The following is a 19539-nucleotide window of genomic DNA, read 5'->3' as shown; positions in this document are numbered from 1 at the left end:
GGTGTGAGAGATGATGGATTGGTAAAAATAAACTACGTATCTTGGATGACTACCAAAATCGCCTACAAATTGACAGGGCCAAATTAGATTAGACTGTGATTTACTTGCACACAGGAAACATAAACACACACTCCATTATTGTATTTTATCCTATGACGTGCAGGCACACCTACACCTCTCTTGGGGAGTGAACAATTATATTTTCTTGTGCTATTTTTAGTTAGTCATGGCAATACGGGTTAAAGAGATAGACCAGAAATGCCTCATGATACTTTTTGGTACATTATTTTTTCAGAAATTAACGTATTAAATGTACATTAATGTACAGGTTTCCAAAGCCTCAATTTTATCTTGAATATATTTATCATTTCCATATAGTACTTTTTATTTTATTATTTCTGTGCTTTGTTTCTGGTTGAATTCTACAATAAATACAATTTTACTGTAGCCTTTACCTTCTTCTAAAAAGAAGGTAAAAATTACAGAAAGTACAACTTTTATACGGGTTCACTACGGCTGGCCGGCGGTCGGGCTCCCGGCGACCAGCATACCGGCGCCCGACCGCCGGCTTACCGACAGTGTGGCGAGCGCAAATGAGCCCCTTGCGGGCTCGCTGCGCTCGCCACGCTACGGGCACGGTGGCGCGCTACGCGCGCCACACTATTTTATTCTCCCTCTATGGGGGTCGTGGACCCCCACGAGGGAAAATAAGTGTCAGTATGCCGGCTGTCGGGCTCCCGGGGACGGTATACTGAGCGCCGGGAGCCCGACCGCCGGCATACAGAAGACCACCCCTTTTATACACATAGTAGGCTGATTGTACACCAAAGGCCTAATTCAACCCTGATCGTAGATGTGCTAAATGTAGCACATCTACGATCAGCTTCCCTGACATGCGGGGTTACGCCCAGCACAGGGCTAGTCCGCCCTGCATATCAGGCCCTACCCCGCTGCACAAGTACAAAAGCAAAAAGCATCGCACAGCGGCGATGCTTTTGTACTTGAAGAGTAGCTCCCAGCCAGCGCAGCTCCTGCGCGCTGTCAGGGAGCTACTCGTCGCTGTCCGACATCACCCAGCTGCCGCAGCCCACCCCCCACACGGTCCGGTCAGACGTGTTGGCCAGATCGTGCCCCTAAAACGGTGGCCAAACGCCGCCGGCCCTTCCCCTCCCGCATAGTGACCGCTTCTGTTTGTCAATCAGGCAGAGGCGATCGCAGGGCTGAGGCGGCCGTCGGCTGTCTGGCATGCGCTGACGCATTGCGGCGCCGGCGCAGTTCAGACCTGATCGGCTGCTGTGCGAAAACGCACAGCAGTGATCAGTTCTGAATTAGGCCCATAGTTATCCAGTAGAATTCTTTGTGATTTTTACCCCTTTTCCACTGCTGCAATAACCCAGGTTATTGCCAGGTTAACCCGGGTCACAGCACATTGGAAAAGGGTCCAGTGACCCTGGAACCCAACTCAGGTAGTGTACGAGGTTGAAATCTGAATAACAATGCAGGGTAAACAATTGACCTGAGTCATCTGAACCAGATCCCGTTACAAGCATAGGGCGAGTCAAGAGCTGGCTCACCGGCGCCAGGATATGATACCATCTCCAAGCACTGTCAGAATAGAAACACAATGCACGCGGAAGCAGATCGAAAAGAGGCGAACCCAAAAATTACCCGGGTTGAGGCGATGGTGTAAATGGGGTCTGTCCAGCGCCTGACCTTAGGATTTCAGCGGAAAAGGGGTATTACTCTAAATGAAAGTGACCCCAGCAATGGTGGAACATACGGGTTTGGAACAGAAGATAGACATTATAAAGGTAGTCAGTCATTAGGTCGACACAATAGGGTTGACAATCAAAAAGTCGGCAGGGTCAAAAAGGATGTCAAGGTAAACATTGACTTTTTTGTTTTATATTGTGTTTTTAAACATACTTTACCCAAATTTGCTGAAATGCATCCCCTCGCAGGCTCACTTCTCTCGACACACTTCAGGTGTGGTGGCTCGCCCCAACCTGCTTGCCACAAGGTTACTAAGGTAATACTGTGACATGGATAGTAAATGCAGCAAAAGTTGTAAAAACATGAAAAAACAAAACATGTTTCGACCGTTGGACCCTGTCGACCCTACTGTGTCAACCTATTAACTATCAAACACCTCCCGCACACACAAGCACCGGCCTTAATTAATGAAATTGGTGAACATAAGTTTGGCATAACCACGTTCTCACGACAGGAGAAGGGACCAGTGGCTAATGCCATACAAACCCAAAGAAGCTAGGTGCGTCAGGGTGGACGCCCTGTGGAACCCAGTGTACCTCGCAGAAAGAGAGTTAACATTGGGTTGTCTACCATAACTCGCCTTTTCTGCAGCGGGGTACACTGTGTTCAAAAGGAAAACATTGGGGATGTCCTAAAGCAGTTCCTCAAGGGAGGGGACGCGCCTTAGTGGGTATGAGAACTCAGCGTCCAAAGGAAGCATCCTGGGAGGCGGAAGTATCAAAGGCATAGAACCTAATGAACGTGTTCACTGAGGACCACGTAGCCACCTTGCCCAATTATTCTGTGGATGCGCCACTGCGGGCCGCTTAAGAAGGTCCAACAGACCAGAGTAGAATGGGCTTTAATAGCAGCAGGGGCTGGGAGTCCAGCCTGCACATAAGCTTGTGCAATCACCATTCTAATCCATCTGGCCAAAGTTTGTTTATTCGCAGGCCAGCCACGTTTGTGGAAACCAAACAGTCCAAAAAGGGTATCTGACCTCCTGATAGAGGCAGTCCTCTCCACATATATACAGAGAGCCCTTACAACATCCAAAGACCGCTCTTTGGGGGACAAATCTGAAGAAATAAAGGGGGCCATTCCAAGTTGATCGTAGCTGTGCGGCTGAACGGGAGTTACTCATTGCTGCCCCGGGTCGCAGCGACTGCGTGTGACGTCACGGAAACCGCTGCCCCTACACGGTTTGGCCACGCCTGCGCTGGCCGGACCGCGCCCTAAAAGCGGCGTCCCCCTTCCGTCCAGCGAACACCTTTTGCCTGTCAATCAGGCAGAGGCGATCGCTAGGTAACATGCACAGTTTTGATCGCTGCCCTGAAACCACTGCAGCGTGCGATCGGGTCGGAATGACCCCCAAAGGCCGGGACCACAATCTCTTGGTTAAGGTGAAAAGATGACACCACCTTAGGTAAATAACCTGAGCAAGTTCTAAGAACTGCCCGGTCATAATGTAATATTAGAAGGGGTGGACGATAGGACAAAGCGCCTAGGTCCGACACACTTCTAGCAGAGGCAATAGCCAACAGAAACAGGACCTTAGCTGTGAGCCATTTAAGGTCCACTAACTCAAGAGGTTCAAATGGAGAGTTGATCGCACGTAGCAACTTTTTGCTGTTCGTGCGATCAACCTGACAACACCTATGGGAGAGTGTATTTTAGCATAGCAGGGCTGCAAACACTTGTGCAGCCCTGCTATGCTAAAAAAGTTTCAAGTAAAACAAGATCAGGGCTGCAGTTACTCACTCAGTGCGACGGATTCAACGATGAAGGTCCCGGTCCTGACGTCAGACATCCGCCCTCCAAAAGACTTGACACGCCTGCGTTGGACTCATCATGCATTGAAAACGGTGAGTATCCGCCCCGGAACGCCTCCCGCCTGTCCGTCATCTTGTGATTGCCGCTGCGATCACATTTCTCGCTGGCACCATCGTCGCCAGGCAACGACGCATGTACGCAATGCGTCTGCCGTGCATGCGCATTTCCGACCCATTCGCACCGCAGCAAAGAACTTCTGCGTGCGAACGGGTCGGAATCACCCCCATAGGGAGGCTTAATCCTTAACACACCCTGAGTGAAAGTGTGAACGTCAGGTTAAAATGCAATTTTTCTTTGAAACCACACCGTCAAGGCAGATATGTGAACCTTGAGGGAGGCCAGACAAAGGACTAGTCCAGGCCTTGTTGCAGGAAAGCCAGGATTCTGGATGTTATGAATCTGTACACATCATAGTTATTTATCAGCACACCAGGTGAAGTAAGAGTTCCAGACCCTGTAATAGATCCGGGAAGATGCTGGTTTGTGGGCTTTCAACATAGTTTGGATGAGCGCCTCAGAGAATCCTTTGGCCCTCAGGAGTGATGCTTCAAGAGCCACGCCGTCAAAGCCAGTCTGGCCAGGTCTGGATAGAGAAAAAGGTCCTGTACGAGAAGGTCTGGTCGTTGAGGAAGTAGAAGAGGACACTCTATCGATAGACCCTGCAGGTCTGAGAACAAATGCCATCTGGGCCACGCCGGAGCGACTAGCAGTAGTATTCCTCCTTCTTGAACTTCCGTAGGATCCTAGGCAGGAGTGACACTGGAGGGAACAAGTAAGGCAGCCGAAAGTTCCATGGAAAGGCTAGTGTGTCCACGAACGCTGCTTGAGGATCCTTGATTCGCAGACCGGAACTTTGGGATTGTGTCGAGACGCCATCAGGTCTACATCTGGTAGGCCCCACGTGTCCACCAGGAGTTGAAAGACTTCCGGATGAAGACTACACTCTCCGGTGTGTACGTCCTGACGACTGAGGAAGTCCGCTTCCCAGTTTAGGACACCCGGAATGAACACTGCCGATATTGCTGGCAGATGGAATTCTGCTCATCAAAGGATTTTTTACACTCCCCACATTGCGTGTGGCTTCGAGTGCCACCTTGACGATTGATATATGCCACTGTGGTGGCGTTGTATGACTAAACAAGCCTGTTCTGTACCAGAGGCAGGGCGAGAGTTAATGCGTTGATCACCGCCCGCAGCTCCACAATGTTTATTGGGAGGAGAGACTCCTCCTTGGTCCAACGACCCTGGATAGAGTGTTACTCCAACACCGCACCCCATCCCCGCAGACTGGTATCCGTCGTCAGCAGGACCCAGTCGGGGATCCAGAAGGGACGGCCCTTGCTCAATTGCCGGTCCTGTAGCCACCAGGTCAGCCATTGACGATCCTCCGGAGTCAAAGTGATCATGTGAGATTTGAACCGATGAGGTGGGCCGTTCCACTTGGAAAGAATTATGCCGACACCATCAGGCTAAGTACTTGCATCGCCGAGTGTATCAACACTCTGGGTAAACAAAGGAAGCATCTTTTCCTGTCCTGAAGCTTCCGGACTTTCTCCGGATTCAGGAATAGACGTTGACTGTGTGTGTCCAAGAGTGCCCCCCAGGTGCACCATGCTCTGAGCTGGGACCAGTGAGGATTTCTTCCAAGTGATGAGCCACCCGTTGGCTTGTAGGAAGCTTAGTCAGTTGTAGATGACTGAGGAGGACATTGCGGGAGTTTGCCAGGATCAGCAAGTTGTCCAGATACGGCAGGATCCTGACTTCCTGGCGATGGAAGGCCATGACCTTGGTGAAGATCCAAGGAGCCGTAGCCAGTCCAAATGGCAGAGCCTGGAACTGATAGTGGAGGTTGCCAGCAACAAACCGCAGATACTGCTGATGTTACTTGGCAATAGGTATATGCAGGTAGAACTCTTGAATATCCAGGGATACCATATAGTCTCCGGGTTCCATCGCCAGTACAATTGAGTGCAGCATCTCCATACGGAACTTGGACACACTCACAAACTTGTTTAGTGATTTAAGGTTGAGTATAGGCCAGAAGGACCCATTGGGTTTCGAACTAGAAACAGGGTCAAGTAGTAACCACTGCCCCTTTGGGAAAGAGGTACCAGCACTACCACTCCTGTACCCAGGAGAGAACTCACAACCTGCTGCAGAGCTTGCGCATTTAGTGGATCCGAAGGGATGATTGTGATGCAAAACTGGCGAGGGGGACATCTCTTATCTCTTGGAAGAGACTTTGTACCCGTTAGAGACAACTTCTTGCACCCATGCATCTGAAGTGGTCTTCAACCAGACCTTGGTGAACTGCAGAAGTCAGCCTCCAAACCTGGGGTCCCCCAAGGGGAGGCCCGCCCCATGCGTCAGGCTTGTCTTGTTTAGAAGCAGGCTGACGGGCCGCCTAGAACTGCTTCGTCTTGGGCTTAGTGGTTTTGGTAGCACAAGATTGTCTCTGGTATGCCTGACCTTTTGCTTTCCCTTGAGGTTGAAAGGAATGAAAAGTGGTACCTTTTGCCTTCTGTGCAGAAAGATTAGTATTTGGAAGAAAGGCAGTCTTGGCAGCCGCCAGTTCAGACACAATTTTATTTAGGTCTTCCCCAAACAATATGTCTCCCTTAAAAGGGAGTACCTCCAAGGTCTTTATGGAGTCCAGGTCCACCTTCCATGACCTCAACCACAGAATACGGCGAGCCAGGACAGACGTAGTCGAGGCCTTGCCTGCCAACACACCCGTCTCAGAGGACGCCTCTTGAATATAATTAGAAGCAGTGGTGATGTGAGACAGGTATTGTCTGGCATTGTCAGATATATCCTTGGGCAGCTCTTCGTCTAATGCCTGAAACCATGCTTCAATACCTTTAGCAGCCTAGGAGGTGTACAGCACCTGTCAGGGACTAAATAGACCTCAGGTATCCATCCACATGCTTATCTGTCAGTGCTTTCAGTGAAGTGACAGTGGTGACAGGCAGAGTTGATGACAACACTAGTCGGGTGATATGAGAATCCACCGGCGGTGAATTTTCCCACTTGGTACATAACTCTGCAGGGAGTGGGTAGCGAGCTAAGGTCCGTTTAGAGAGAGGGAATTTCTTCCCTGGATTAGACCAGGGTTCTTGCCTGATGTCCACCAAATGGTCAGAATGGGGTAACAGATTTTTAGCCACCTCCTGTCGTTTAAACATGTCAGTTTTCTTGCTGACAGTAGTGGGTTCCTCATCATCAGTGATTTGTAGGATTTGCTTAATAGCAACCACTAAAGCAGGGACGTCAATTTGTATTGTAGAATCCTCGTCAGAAATGCCTGATTCAGTGTCTGACAGGACAGTATGCTCCCCATCCTCTTCAGATGAAACATCTGAGAGATTTTTGGATTGTGAGGTGGAAGCAGTCCGCTTGTCTGGTTCCTGTGGATTGTGAGGAGGAAGCAGACCCAGCGACACGGGAGTGACCGAAGACATATTTTTGTCTGACCAAGGAATGAGTCAACTGCTGCAACTGGTTAGTCAAGATTTCAGCCCAAGGCGGATTAACCATAGGGACTATTCGAGGCTGTAATGGTACAGGTGGTCCCATAGGGGGTGTTAGGCATTCCACTAGAGTACCAAGTAGGCTTGAGAATGCGGCCCAGGGTGGCTCCTAATTGAATACAGGAGTTGCGGACTGACTGGAGGGTGCATGACACGCTGTACGCAGACCATCATACACAGCTTCCCCCTCTGGTAAATCTTTGGCGCATACTCTGCATGATGCAGGAGCGTCCACAAATATACTGCCCTTCCTGTTAGACATTGTACACAAATGCAAAGAGAGCGGTTTAGTACAATGAAGCCAGACAGAGTATAATACCTGCGAATAAATCCGATAGTATGTGACCGAGTCCCCAGTACGTAACACCTGCGAATAAATCTGGTATTATGTGACTGAGGGGCAGATGTATTAAGCTGGAGAAGGCATTAGAAAGTGATAATCCAGAGATAAATGCAAGGTGAGAAACATACCAGCCAACCAGCTCCCATATGTAAATTAACAGTTAGGAGCTGATTGGCTGGTGCATTATCACCTTGCACTTAACACTGCTTTATCACTGGTTTATCACTTCCTTATGCCTTCTCCAGGTTAATACATCTACCCCTGAGTACACAGTATAATACACTGAATAGGTAAATACTGTGATGCACTTTATAAACGACCCGGATGCACCTAGGGGCTAATTCAGTCAGACCTGATCACTAGGCTGCGTTTTCGTACAGCCTGCGATCAGGTCTGAACTGCGCATGAGTATGCACCGCAATGCGCAGGCGCGTCGGCCCGCAGCATCGGGATGGTGCGAACAAGGCGATAGCATGGGCGATCGCAAGGTGACTGACAGGAAATGGACGTTTGTGGGTGGCAACTGACCGTTTTTAAGGAGGGGGCTGGTGAAACGCAGGAGAGACCAGGCGTTTGAAGGGAGGGTTTCTGACGTCAGCTCCGGCCCCGATCATCGCACTGTAAGAGTAAGTCCTGGGCTGTGCAGAGACTGCACAAACTTCTGTTTGTGCAGCTCCACTGCACATGCGACCGCACCCCTGCACAGCAATTTCCCCCTCCCCCTGAAGGCGGCGACTACCTGATCGCAGGGATGCAAAAACCGAACCCTAGCAATGAGGTCTGAATTAGGCCGCCACTCCCTTAGGGTACAGAATATAGTGCTAGATATCTGGGAAACACTGAAAGTGAACCCTCACAGCAGATACAGGCACACACAGTCACATTAGCAAAACAGATAATTATTAGTATGACAATAAAACTGCACTGAACTAATATATATATATATATATATATATATATATATATATATATATACACAGCGCGGCACTTCTTCTTAACTAATGCTGTCTGTATAGAGACATGTAGAATACTCAATTGTTTGTAAAGTCTCAGCGCTGTACACAGGCGGCTTTACAAGAGAGACCTTGCACTGCAGTCCCAGAGACCAGCCACAGTTATACTCCTGAGATGGCACCCAGCGTCTCAGTCAGGGAGTGCAGGAGCATGTGATGCTCCAGGGTGGGAAAATCTGCAATAGGTGGCGCCCTGGGCCAGGGAGAGGCTACAGGTCAAGCGCCGGCTCCCTATGCTGGGCCTCACCGCCAGTACTATGGAGCCTTATCAATAGGGGTGTTAGTACACCCGACCTGTACTCCTATGCCATGGCGGATATAGTGGGGTCCCTGCTCATGACAGTGTACATGCCAGCGTCGCAGTCCGTCTCCCTAGACATGCGATCGGAATGCGATTTAGTGGTGGGTCTCGCCTGGGGGACACTCTTACCTCCTCCCTAGTCGTAGCAGCCACGCGAACCAGGAGAGTGTCTGCGACCGTGTGCCTAAGCCGGAGAGTCTCCGCCGCAAGTACCTGGGAACTGAGCCGCGGGAGTATGCGACGCCGCTTGGGAGGTGATGGAGACGCAGCGCTGAATGTCACCCTGACTGCTGCCCAGTGCACCACCTGTTAGATGACCTGCTGCTACAGGCACCAACTCGAAACTGAGCTCACAGTGCCTGGAGGCGGGGTTACAGAGGAGGCCCCAATGCATCCTGGGACAGCTTAAAGCTTTAGCTTGTTGGTGCCTCTGGATCAAGATCCACTCTACAACCCAATGTTTTCCTGTGGAACACAGTGTACACCGCTGCAGAAAAAACAGCAGGCATCGTTAACATGTTTCTGCGTTATTTCTGTGGAATGTAAATCGGATTCTCCTTCTTATGTTTTCTACTAAGAGACTGATGAACAGGTCATAAAGGAAATCTACTTCTTTAATGTATGGATACATTATGCTGTTACACTGCACTGAATAGTTTATTTCCATGCCACAAATCAGCAGCAGCCCATCTCAGACTACACCTTCTGATTGCTGCTCTCATACAGAGTTCATTTGTTTTGTTTGCATTTGCAAGGTATGGGAGCTCTGCAGGGCAGTAACCGAGCAGTGTATATGCAAGCATTTTTAATGGGTATCCGGATGGTAGGTCAACAGTCAATAGGTCGACCGCTATTGGCCGACATTGAGTTGACACATGAAAAAGGTCGACACAAAGCAGGTAATTTTAAAACAAAAATATTGTCATACTTTACCATCCACTTGGACTATGATTGGGAATAGTAACCTTGCCCGCAGCATAATGAACGAAGCGAGCCATGCAAGGGGACTCGGTTCAATAAATGGGGTTCCTAGTCATGTTATGCAAACCCCCCCCCCCAAAAAAAAGTACATAAAAGACATGTCAACCTTTCTGTGTGTCGACCATTAAGTCAGGGCGACCCATTAATCCATAACCCTCCGACATGCCCACGTCACAAATCGGTCTACTAGATGTGGTACTGGGTAATACCGGTGCATCTATGAAAGTGTCAAAGTCAGGGGGGTCTGGCCTTGCGGCACGCCCCATCTATCTGTATACCAGCCGCGAATGTGTGGGAGGGCAGGTGGCCGAACAGAGAGCTAGGATGATGCGCAGCTCGGCCAGCCCTGCTTTCTTTGAGGCTGGATTGGCACTTCCAGCCATCTGCCAGAGATACCAGATGACCAGTTCAGCCCTGGTTATCGCGCAAGAAAAATATAGAATAGTAGCTTTAAACTTGACATTAAACCTGTAGCTTTCCCCAGGTGGAAAACACTGCGGGTAACTTTATATATGCTCCATAGAGATCTAACACTACTCTACTGGGGAGCAGTATGAATTACCGGCGCATGGGATCCCGACGCTCGAAATACAGACGCCGGGATCCCGATGTGTAAGAAGCCAACAGTGGTGAGTAAGGGGTGTTCTCCCCAACCCCTTCCTCCCCGCAGCCTAACCCTAACCTCTCGCCTTGGTGCCTAACCCTAATCTGCCCCCAGTATGTGTCTCAACCTAACCCCCTATCCCCGCTGCCTAAACCTAACCCCCACAGCCTAACCCTAAGCCTCCAGGGAGGTGCCTGACCCTAACCCCCCTCCCCGCAGCCTAACCCTAACCACCTGGGACGCAGCGTAACCCTAACCCTCCCCCCTGCACGCTAACCTCCCCTGGTAGGTGGTTAAACCTAACCCATTGTCCCCGCTGCTTAAACGTAACCCTCTCCGCATGCTGCCTAACCCTAAGCCCCCTCCCCGCAGCCTACCCCTAACCCCCGGGATGCAGTGTAACCCTACCCCCCCCCCCCCCCCCTCCAGCGGCATACCTGCCCTGCGGCGCGGTCTCTGCTCGTTTGGGATTCCGGCTGTCGGTATTCTGCCGCTGGTATGTTTATAATCATTCTGGATGCCGGTGTTGGCATTCAGAATAGGGTCGGTATTCTGACTGGTGGGATACCGACACCCGAGATCCTTACTGCTTCCCCTCTGCTGTTAGCAAGCTGTTTTGAATCTGTGACATGGCATTCATCGTAAGGTTTTCATGCTATAAATAAAGTGATTCTCAAATGTTAAAATTATATACTGTATTCATCTGTTCAAACTCTATTATTAACAAGCGATGATCACCTTACCGGTCAGATTTCACATCTTTGCAGGAAGTTATAACAATTAGGCCAGACACGGTAGCAAGAACTCCCTGAACAGACGAGACTATCCTGAAATTGAGAAAAACCGTCATTAAAGAAAAATTAGCTTTCATTTTATGTTTATTTTCCACATCTACATTATGACTGACGGTAATGCTTACGTGAAGTATGGAATAATGTACCCCTACTATAAATTACAAGCATATCAGAAGGGGATATCGGGATTCTGCACTTGGGATGCCAGCAGTCAGAATACTGACACCTATTTGGTAAGTCATCTACCCCTAAACCTTCTTTTCCACATCCTGACCCTAACCCTCCCCCCTACCACCCGCAGCCTAACCCTCCTCAGTGGTGCCTAACCCTATTGCCTTCTCCCCGCAGCTGAAACCTAACCCTCTTCAGGGGTGCCTAACCTTTCCTCCCGCCACCTCTCCAAGCTTAAACACTCCCACCCCTCCTCCCCCCGCGCCACTTACGAGTGTTGAGCCCCAGCAGCCCTCAATCGAGATTCCGACGTTCGGGAACCCGGAAAAATCATTTTGATCCATGTCGGGATGCTGGCATTGGCATTCCGACTAAAGAGCTCATATAAAAGGTCATGGCTGTCTAAGATGATTTCTAATATCTGTAATAACCCAATAAATGTACAGGACACAGATCTTGAAGGTGACTTCTAATATTAAGAAAAATTTACAGTAAGAGACATGTTATTCCATAAAATATTCAAGACTTTACAGACAATAGTTATACAGATGGGATGTAGGTATGTGACCGACTGTCAGGAGACTTGCCGGTCACAATACCGATCCAGACATCCCGCTGGCTCTCAATCCCAAGAGTCGGCATGCCGACTACCAGGGACTATTCCTACTCGTGGGAGTCCACGACACCAATAGAGTGGGAATAATACAACCTGTGGCGAGCGCCCTCTCCCACCGGCATTCTGCGGCCCGGGATCCCGGCGTCGGGATGCTGGCCCCTAGGATCCCGGCTGCTGGTAACCCATACCCAACCCATACAGACAATATTTACAGGATATCATGATTATAATGATTCTCTTCTGTAAAATGCAAAGATGTTAGAAATGAAGGAGCAATGGCATGACCACATAAAGGCACACTACAGTATATCTGCTAATACCAACCAGTTTTTGTTAAAACAAGCTGATCTGCATATGTTTGCCTTCAATGTTATGCATTCCTTTATAGACCACTTTAAAAATGAGCTAGTTGAATGGTATCAATGGTCTTTTTTGGGGTATTTCTTTTGTTGTGGAACTACAGGTATCAGCGGGCCCTTTAATTCCCCGCATGCTGGTACTTGTGGTTCTCCAAGTACCAGTATGCGGGGAGGCTTGCTGGGACTTGTAGTTCCACAGCAAAAGACAATATTATTTTTAACACTTTCACGGCTATCAGCCCTCCATCCACAGCCCATGGATGGAGGAAGCAGCCTTGGTTTCATCCCTGGCCCTTGGGTGTCTGGAGGGGAAGGGGGGAGACTTTATTCAAGGTGCCCCCACTCCCCCAGGGAACCCCGGCCAGGGGTGACTAGTTGGGGATTTGTGATGCATTGGCCGCAGAGACCTATATCAAAGAGTCCCCCGGCTGTGGTATCACCTTCCTGGCTAGTGGAGCCCGGTGCTGGTTTAAAAAATACGGGGGACCCCTACTTCTTTTGTCCCTCGTATTTTTGGAACCAGGACCGGTCCAAGAGTCCGGTGCTGGTTGTTTAAATATGGGGAACCCCAGTCAATTTCCCCCCCGTATTTTTGCAACCAGGACCGGCTCAAAGAGCTCGAGGCTGGTTATGCTTTTGGGGGGGACCTGCACGTAATTTAAATTTTTTTTATTTTGAACACTTTCTTTACTGTTCCATACAGAAGCATGCACGGATCTCACTGATCTGTGCATGCTTCTGACTAATAAATAAAAACATGACCAAAAACCACATGTTTTTATTACTAAAAATCGCATGTTTCCTTTACTAAAAATCACCAAAAATCACATGCGAATTCCGTTTTAACCTTAAAATTTGCACCCTATTACATTTGCGATTTTTAGTAAAAAATCACAAGTTACAAACTTGTGATTTGGTGTGATTTTTTTAGACACCTCAAAAAAAAAAATCGCACCCTATTACATCTAGCCCCATATGTGCAATGCAATCACTGTATGTTTTTGGAGTGCGGGAGTAAAATCATGCAAACACGGGGAGATTATGCAAACTGTACAAACTCATGACCTCAGGGCTGTGAAGCAGTAATGCTAACAACTACTGTATGTTAACCATGCTGCCTAAGACATGGCCAAAAACAATGCATAGATGCTATTTGAAACACTGAGAGCTACAATGCTGTTACTTTTGGTTTACACAATATGTTTTAAGAGTAAAGAAGTCCTATAAAAATAATCTATTGAACAATTCACATTATTATTATTATTATTATTATTATATAACCATTTGGTAATAAGCAGCAAAGCAAGTGCAGGGGGAATGGTCAAGTGTTTTGCATCAACCTCCCCTGTTGCCCAATTCCACAAATCCCACAGTGTGTGCATGAGGACCAAATCCACAGTCATCTCTTTTCTACTTTCTTGTACACATTCACTGGCCAGCCTCTTCTCCTATCCGCTGCTCTCTCCAGTCTTCTATACAGTGTGTGTAACCAAGGCACACTGCTTTGGTGTGTTTTTTGCTACTGAATTTATTTTCTTTCCCAAGAGCCCCTTTCATCAGCACTTCCATTCAAATAACTGACAACTGGAGAAATACTACTAGGTACAAATTCAATTTATGTGAATAAAAATGAGCGCTATATGTGTGAGAGTATTTTAATGTGTGTGAACATATATATGTTAAAAAACATGCACCTGTAAGGATTTTTTTCATTAATAAAAGGAAATTTATGGTAAGAACTTACCGTTGTTAAATCTCTTTCTGCGAGGTACACTGGGTTCCACAGAGATAACATCGGGATGTAGAGTAGGATCTTGATCCGAGACACCAACAGGCTCAAGCTTGGACTGTTCCCAAGATGCTCAGCGCCACCTCCTCTATAACCCCGCCTCCGTGCACAGAAGCTCAGTTTCGTTAACCAGTCTAATGCAGTAGCAGGCAAAAGAGACGACAACCCTTAGTAGCCACATACACCACATTCTCACGACAGGAGAAGGTACCAGCGGCTAATGCCATACAAACCCAAAGAAGCTAAGTGCGTCAGGGTGGGCGTCCTGTGAAACCCAGTGTACCTCGCAGAAAGAGATTTAACAACGGTAAGTTCTTACCATAAATCTCCTTTTCTGCAGCGAGGTACACTGGGTTCCACAGGGATAACATCGGGGATGTCCTAAAGCAGTTCCTCATGGGAAGGGACGCACTGTAGCGGGAATAAGAACCCGGCGTCCAAAGGAAGCATCCCGCGAAGCGGAAGTATCAAAGGCATAGAACCTTATGAACGTCTTCACTGAGGACCACGTAGCCGCCTTGCACAATTGTTCAAGGGTCGCACCACGGCAGGCCACCCAAGAAGGTCCAACAGACCGCGTAAAATGGGCTTTGATGGTAGCAGGAGCTGGAAGGCCAGCCTGTACACAAGCATGTGTAATCACCATTCTAATCCATCTGGCCAAGGTCTGCTTATTTGCAAGCCAGTCACGTTTGTGAAAACCAAAAAGGACAAAGAGAGAATCAGACTTCCGAATGGAAGCTTTCCTCTTCACATAGATACAGAGAGCCTGTACCGCGTCCAAAGACCGCTCTTTGGATGACAATTCAGGAGAGATAAAGGCCGGAACCACAATCTCTTGGTTAAGGTGGAAAGAAGACACCACCTTAGGTAGATAACCAGGGCGTGTCCGAAAAACCGCCCGGTCACGGTGAAAAATCAGAAAGGGAGACAGACAGGATAAGGCACCCAAATCTGAAACCCGTCTAGCAGAGGCAATAGCCAGCAGAAATAAAACCTTAAGAGTAAGCCACTTAAGGTCCGCAGACTCAAGAGGTTCAAACGGAGACTCTTGCTAGGCCTCCAGAACCACCAACAAATCCCAAGGAGCCACAGGCGGGACATAGCTAGGTTGAATCCGCAACACACCCTGAGTAAACGTATGAACATCAGGCAGAGTCGTAATTTTTCTCTGAAACCAAACCGACAAGGCAGAAATATGAACCTTGAGGGAGGCCAGACGAAGGCCCAAGTCCAGGCCCTGTTGCAGGAAAGCCAAAAGTTTGGCCGTACTAAACTTGTAAGCGTCACGATTGTTAGCTGCGCAACAAGCAAAATAAGAATTCCAGACCCTATGATAAATCCAAGCAGAAGCCGGTTTCCGGGCCATCAACATGGTTTGAATGACCGCCTCAGAAAATCCTTTGGCCCTCAGAACTGAAGCTTCAAGAGCCACGCCGTCAAAGCCAGCCCTGAACGAGGAGGTCTGGGCATTGCGGAAGTAGAAGGGGACGCTCTATCAAGAGACCCTGGAGGTCGGAGAACCAATGCCGTCTGGGCCACGCTGGAGCGATCAGAAGCAGGATTCCTCCTTCTTGCTTGAATTTCCGTATCACCCTGGGCAGAAGAGACATAGGAGGGAACACGTACAGCAGCCAAAAGCTCCATGGAGTTGCCAGTGCGTCCACGAACGCTGCTTGAGGATACTTTGTCCTTGATATGAAGACCGGAACCTTGTGATTGTGTCGAGACACCATTAGGTCTACGTCTGGTAGGCCCCACTTGTCCACTAGTAGTTGAGATACTTCTGGATGGAGGCTCCACTCTCCGGCGTGTATGTCCTGATGACTAAGGAAGTCCGCTTCCCAGTTTAGGACCCGCGGAATGAACACTGCCGATATGGCTGACAGATGGCGTTCCGTCCACTGAAGAATCTTTGACACTTCCCTCATTGCTATGCGGCTTCGAGTGCCGCCTTGATGATTTATGTACGCCACCGTGGTGGCGTTGTCTGACTGTCCTTGAACAGGCCTGTTCCGTATCAGATGCTGGGCCAGGTTCAGAGCATTGAACACCGCCTGCAATTCCAGAATGTTTATCGGGAGGAGAGACTCCGCCTTGGCCCACCGACTCTGAAGGGAGTGTTGCTCCAACACCGCGCCCCAACCCCTCAGACTGGCATCCGTCGTCAGAAGGACCCAGTTGGAGATCCAAAATGGACGACCCCTGCTCAATCGTTGGTCCTGGAGCCACCAGCTCAGTGACCGACGAACCTCCGGAGACATCAATAGCATGTGAGACCTGATCTGGTGAGGCAGGCCGTCCCACTTCGCAAGAATCAATCTCTGCAGAGGGCGGGAATGAAATAGAGCGTACTCCACCATGTCGAAAGCCGACACCATGAGGCCTAGTACTTGCATCGCCGAGTGAATCGATACTCGTGGGCGACAGAGGAAGTACCAAATTCTGTCCTGAAGGTTCAGGACCTTCTCCTGAGACAAGAACAACCGCTGGTTGTGAGTGTCCAACAATGCCACCAGGTTCGCCATGCTCTGAGCAGGGACCAGGGAAGATTTCTTCCAGTTGATGAGCCACCCGTGGGCTTTCAGAAACTGGACCGTATGTGTCCAGGAGGGATTGTACCACCAAATGAAGAGTTTTTGCCTTCACCTGATCCGAAGGGATGTCTGTCAGGCAAAATCGATGAGGGGGACGATTCTTGAAGGATATGGCGTATCCGTGAGTGACGACTTCCTGTACCCAGGCGTCGGAAGTGGTCTTCAACCACTCCTGGGCAAACCTTAGAAGTCGGCCTCCCACCCTGGGATCCCCCAGGGGGAGGCCGTCCCGTCATGCAGTAGGCTTATCTGATTTGGAAGCAGTCCAGGCACGTTTAGGTTTGGGTTTAGTGGTTTTGGAAGTGCGAGCCTGTTTCAGGTACGCCTGACCCTTTGCTTTACCTGGAGGATGAAAGGATCGAAAGGAAGTACTCTTAACCTTTGGGACCGAAGGAGCAGTACTAGGAAGACACGCCGTCTCCGCAGAAGCTAAGTCAGCCACAATCTTGTTGAGATCCTCACCAAAAAGAATGTCTCCCTTAAAAGGGAGCACCTCCAGGGTTTTCTTAGAGTCCAGATCCACAGACCAGGACCGTAACCAGAGAATCTGACGAGCCAAAATGGACGTAGTAGAAGCCTTGGCCGCCAGAATACCGGCATCAGAAGCCACCTCCTTAATGTAATGAGATACTGTGATGATATACGAGAAACATTGTCTAGCATTATCAGAAAAATTGGACGGCAGCTCTGCTTCCACCTCCTGAGCCCACACTTCAATAGCTTCTGCAGCCCAAGTAGCTGCAATAGTGGGTCGATGCACAGCTCCTGCAAGGGTGTAAATAGCTTTTAAGCAACCCTCCACATGCTTATCCTTCGGTTCTTTCTGAGAGGTGACGGTAGTTACAGGCAGAGCAGAGGACATCACCAGGCTTGCCACTTGCGAATCCACCGGTGGTGGCGTTTCCCAATTCTTACTTAGCTCAGCTGCGAGGGGATAGCGAGCCAGCATCTTCTTGTGAGGTGTGAATTTCTTTCCTGGATTTTCCCAGGATTCCTGACGTATGTCAACTAAGTGGTCAGAATGAGGTAAAACTTGTTTAATAACCTTCTGACGTTTAAATATATCTGGTTTCTTAGAGGTAACAACAGGTTTTGGGTCATCATCAATTTGAAGAATCTGCCTGATCGCCTCCAATAGGTCAGGAACATCCACCTGTGAAACAGATTCCCCATCAGAAGCATCTGGATCAGTGTCTGAGAGGTCAGTATATACGTCATCTTCATCAGACGAAGTGTCTGGAATATGGGTGGATTTTGACGAAGTAACGGCCGGCTTAGAGGAACCCTTGGTCTTAGGCGGCGAGGGTTAGGTTTCTGTTTGTTCAATGAGTGATTCAATTGCTGTAACTGAGTGGACAGAAGATCTGCCCATGGCGGATTAACCGCAGGGACAATATGTGGCTGTACTGGCACCTGAGGTCCCATAGGGGGCGTAAGTCTAGTTACCAGCGTATTTTGTAGAATAGAGAAAGTAGCCCAAGGTGGGTCATTATGGACCCCCGTTGCTACGGCCCTACTGGGGGGTAGTTAACCCCGAGAACTTGAACCCTCCGCTGCTATGTTTTCCTCGAATGTGTCTGCAGCGTCACCACAACGCATTGTGGGATCAGCCACAGCACCGTCGCCTCTTGAAGCTGACATATCTGAAAGCGTAAACACGGGCAAGACAGTACAATGGGGTAATTCCAAGTTGATCGCAGCAGGAATTTTTTTTAGCAGTTGGGCAAAGCCATGTGCACTGCAGGGGAGGCAGATATAACATGTGCAGAGAGAGTTAGATTTGGGTGTGGTGTGTTCAATCTGCAATCTAATTTGCAGTGTCAAAATAAAGCAGCCAGCATTACCCTGCACAGAAATAAAATAACCCACCCAAATCTAACTCTTTCTGCACATGTTATATCTGCCTCCCCTGCAGTGCACATGGTTTTGCCCAACTGCTAAAAAATCTCCTGCTGCGATCAACTTGGAATTACCCCCAATATCAGCAGTATAATACCTTACCAAGAACCCCCTGTACAGTGTGAAATCACAAACAGAGGATTCAAGAGGCATACAGTGACTGAAAATCACAGAGAAAAATACACAATAAGTATAACCTGTGAAACACCTATAGCAAATAATGACCCTGACGCACTTAGCCCGCCTCAGGGTACAGAATATAGGGATAGCAATCTGAGTGAGATACACAGAGAAGAAATCACGCAGCAGCTATATGCACACACACACACACAGTCACATGTACCATGCAGAAATTATGACAAGCAATATAACTGCACTGGACTAGTAATACTAAGTAAAGTTATACAGAGTAATAGATATAACAATGCACAGTAAAGACTGAATGTATATCACAGGGTACTTGTACTACATAACCCTGAAGTAATGCACCGTTTCTTAACTAACACTGTCAACATACATGTAGAATACTTAAGTGTCCTGTACAATGAACAGCGCTGATGAGGCAGGCGGCTTTACAGGGGAGGCTTTGCCCAAACAGTCCCATGATCAGCTCAGCATGTGAAGATGGCGCCCAAATACTGACAGGGAGTGGGGGACAGAGAGAGAGATGCAGCTCCAGGGCGGGAACATTTACTCTAAATGGCGCCCTGGGGCTTGGGGGGGGGGGGCTACAGGTCAAAGCCTCATCCCCTTACTGGACTTCACCACCGGGTACTGTGGGCCATATGAAAACGTTTTTTAGTAAAACTGACCTGTGCCCCTGCCCTGGTGGTCTAGTGGGGTCCCTGTACTGACACAGTGTCCACGCCTCCTAATGGCCGCGCCGGATCGCGATTTCCAGCGGGACCCGCTTACCTCCTCCCTGAATGCGGCCACGCGATCCCGGAGAGCTGCGGC

At 49.0% G+C, this 19539-nt stretch overlaps 1 protein-coding gene across 1 annotated transcript in view; it reads right to left on the bottom strand.

Moving 5' to 3' along the window:
* Positions 1–19539, bottom strand: part of TLCD3A (TLC domain containing 3A) — an 88191-nt gene that overhangs the window by 21017 nt on the left and 47635 nt on the right. The window contains exon 2 of the mRNA XM_063953768.1: positions 11101–11184. Coding sequence (XP_063809838.1) covers positions 11101–11184 — 84 coding nt within the window. The remainder of the gene's footprint in view (positions 1–11100; positions 11185–19539) is intronic.

The sequence above is a fragment of the Pseudophryne corroboree genome, chromosome 2 (genome assembly GCF_028390025.1).
Source record: "Pseudophryne corroboree isolate aPseCor3 chromosome 2, aPseCor3.hap2, whole genome shotgun sequence".
NCBI classification, from domain to species: Eukaryota; Metazoa; Chordata; class Amphibia; order Anura; family Myobatrachidae; genus Pseudophryne; species Pseudophryne corroboree.
The sequence above is the reverse complement of the archived record's forward strand: the minus strand, read 5'-3'. Positions and strand labels throughout refer to the sequence as shown.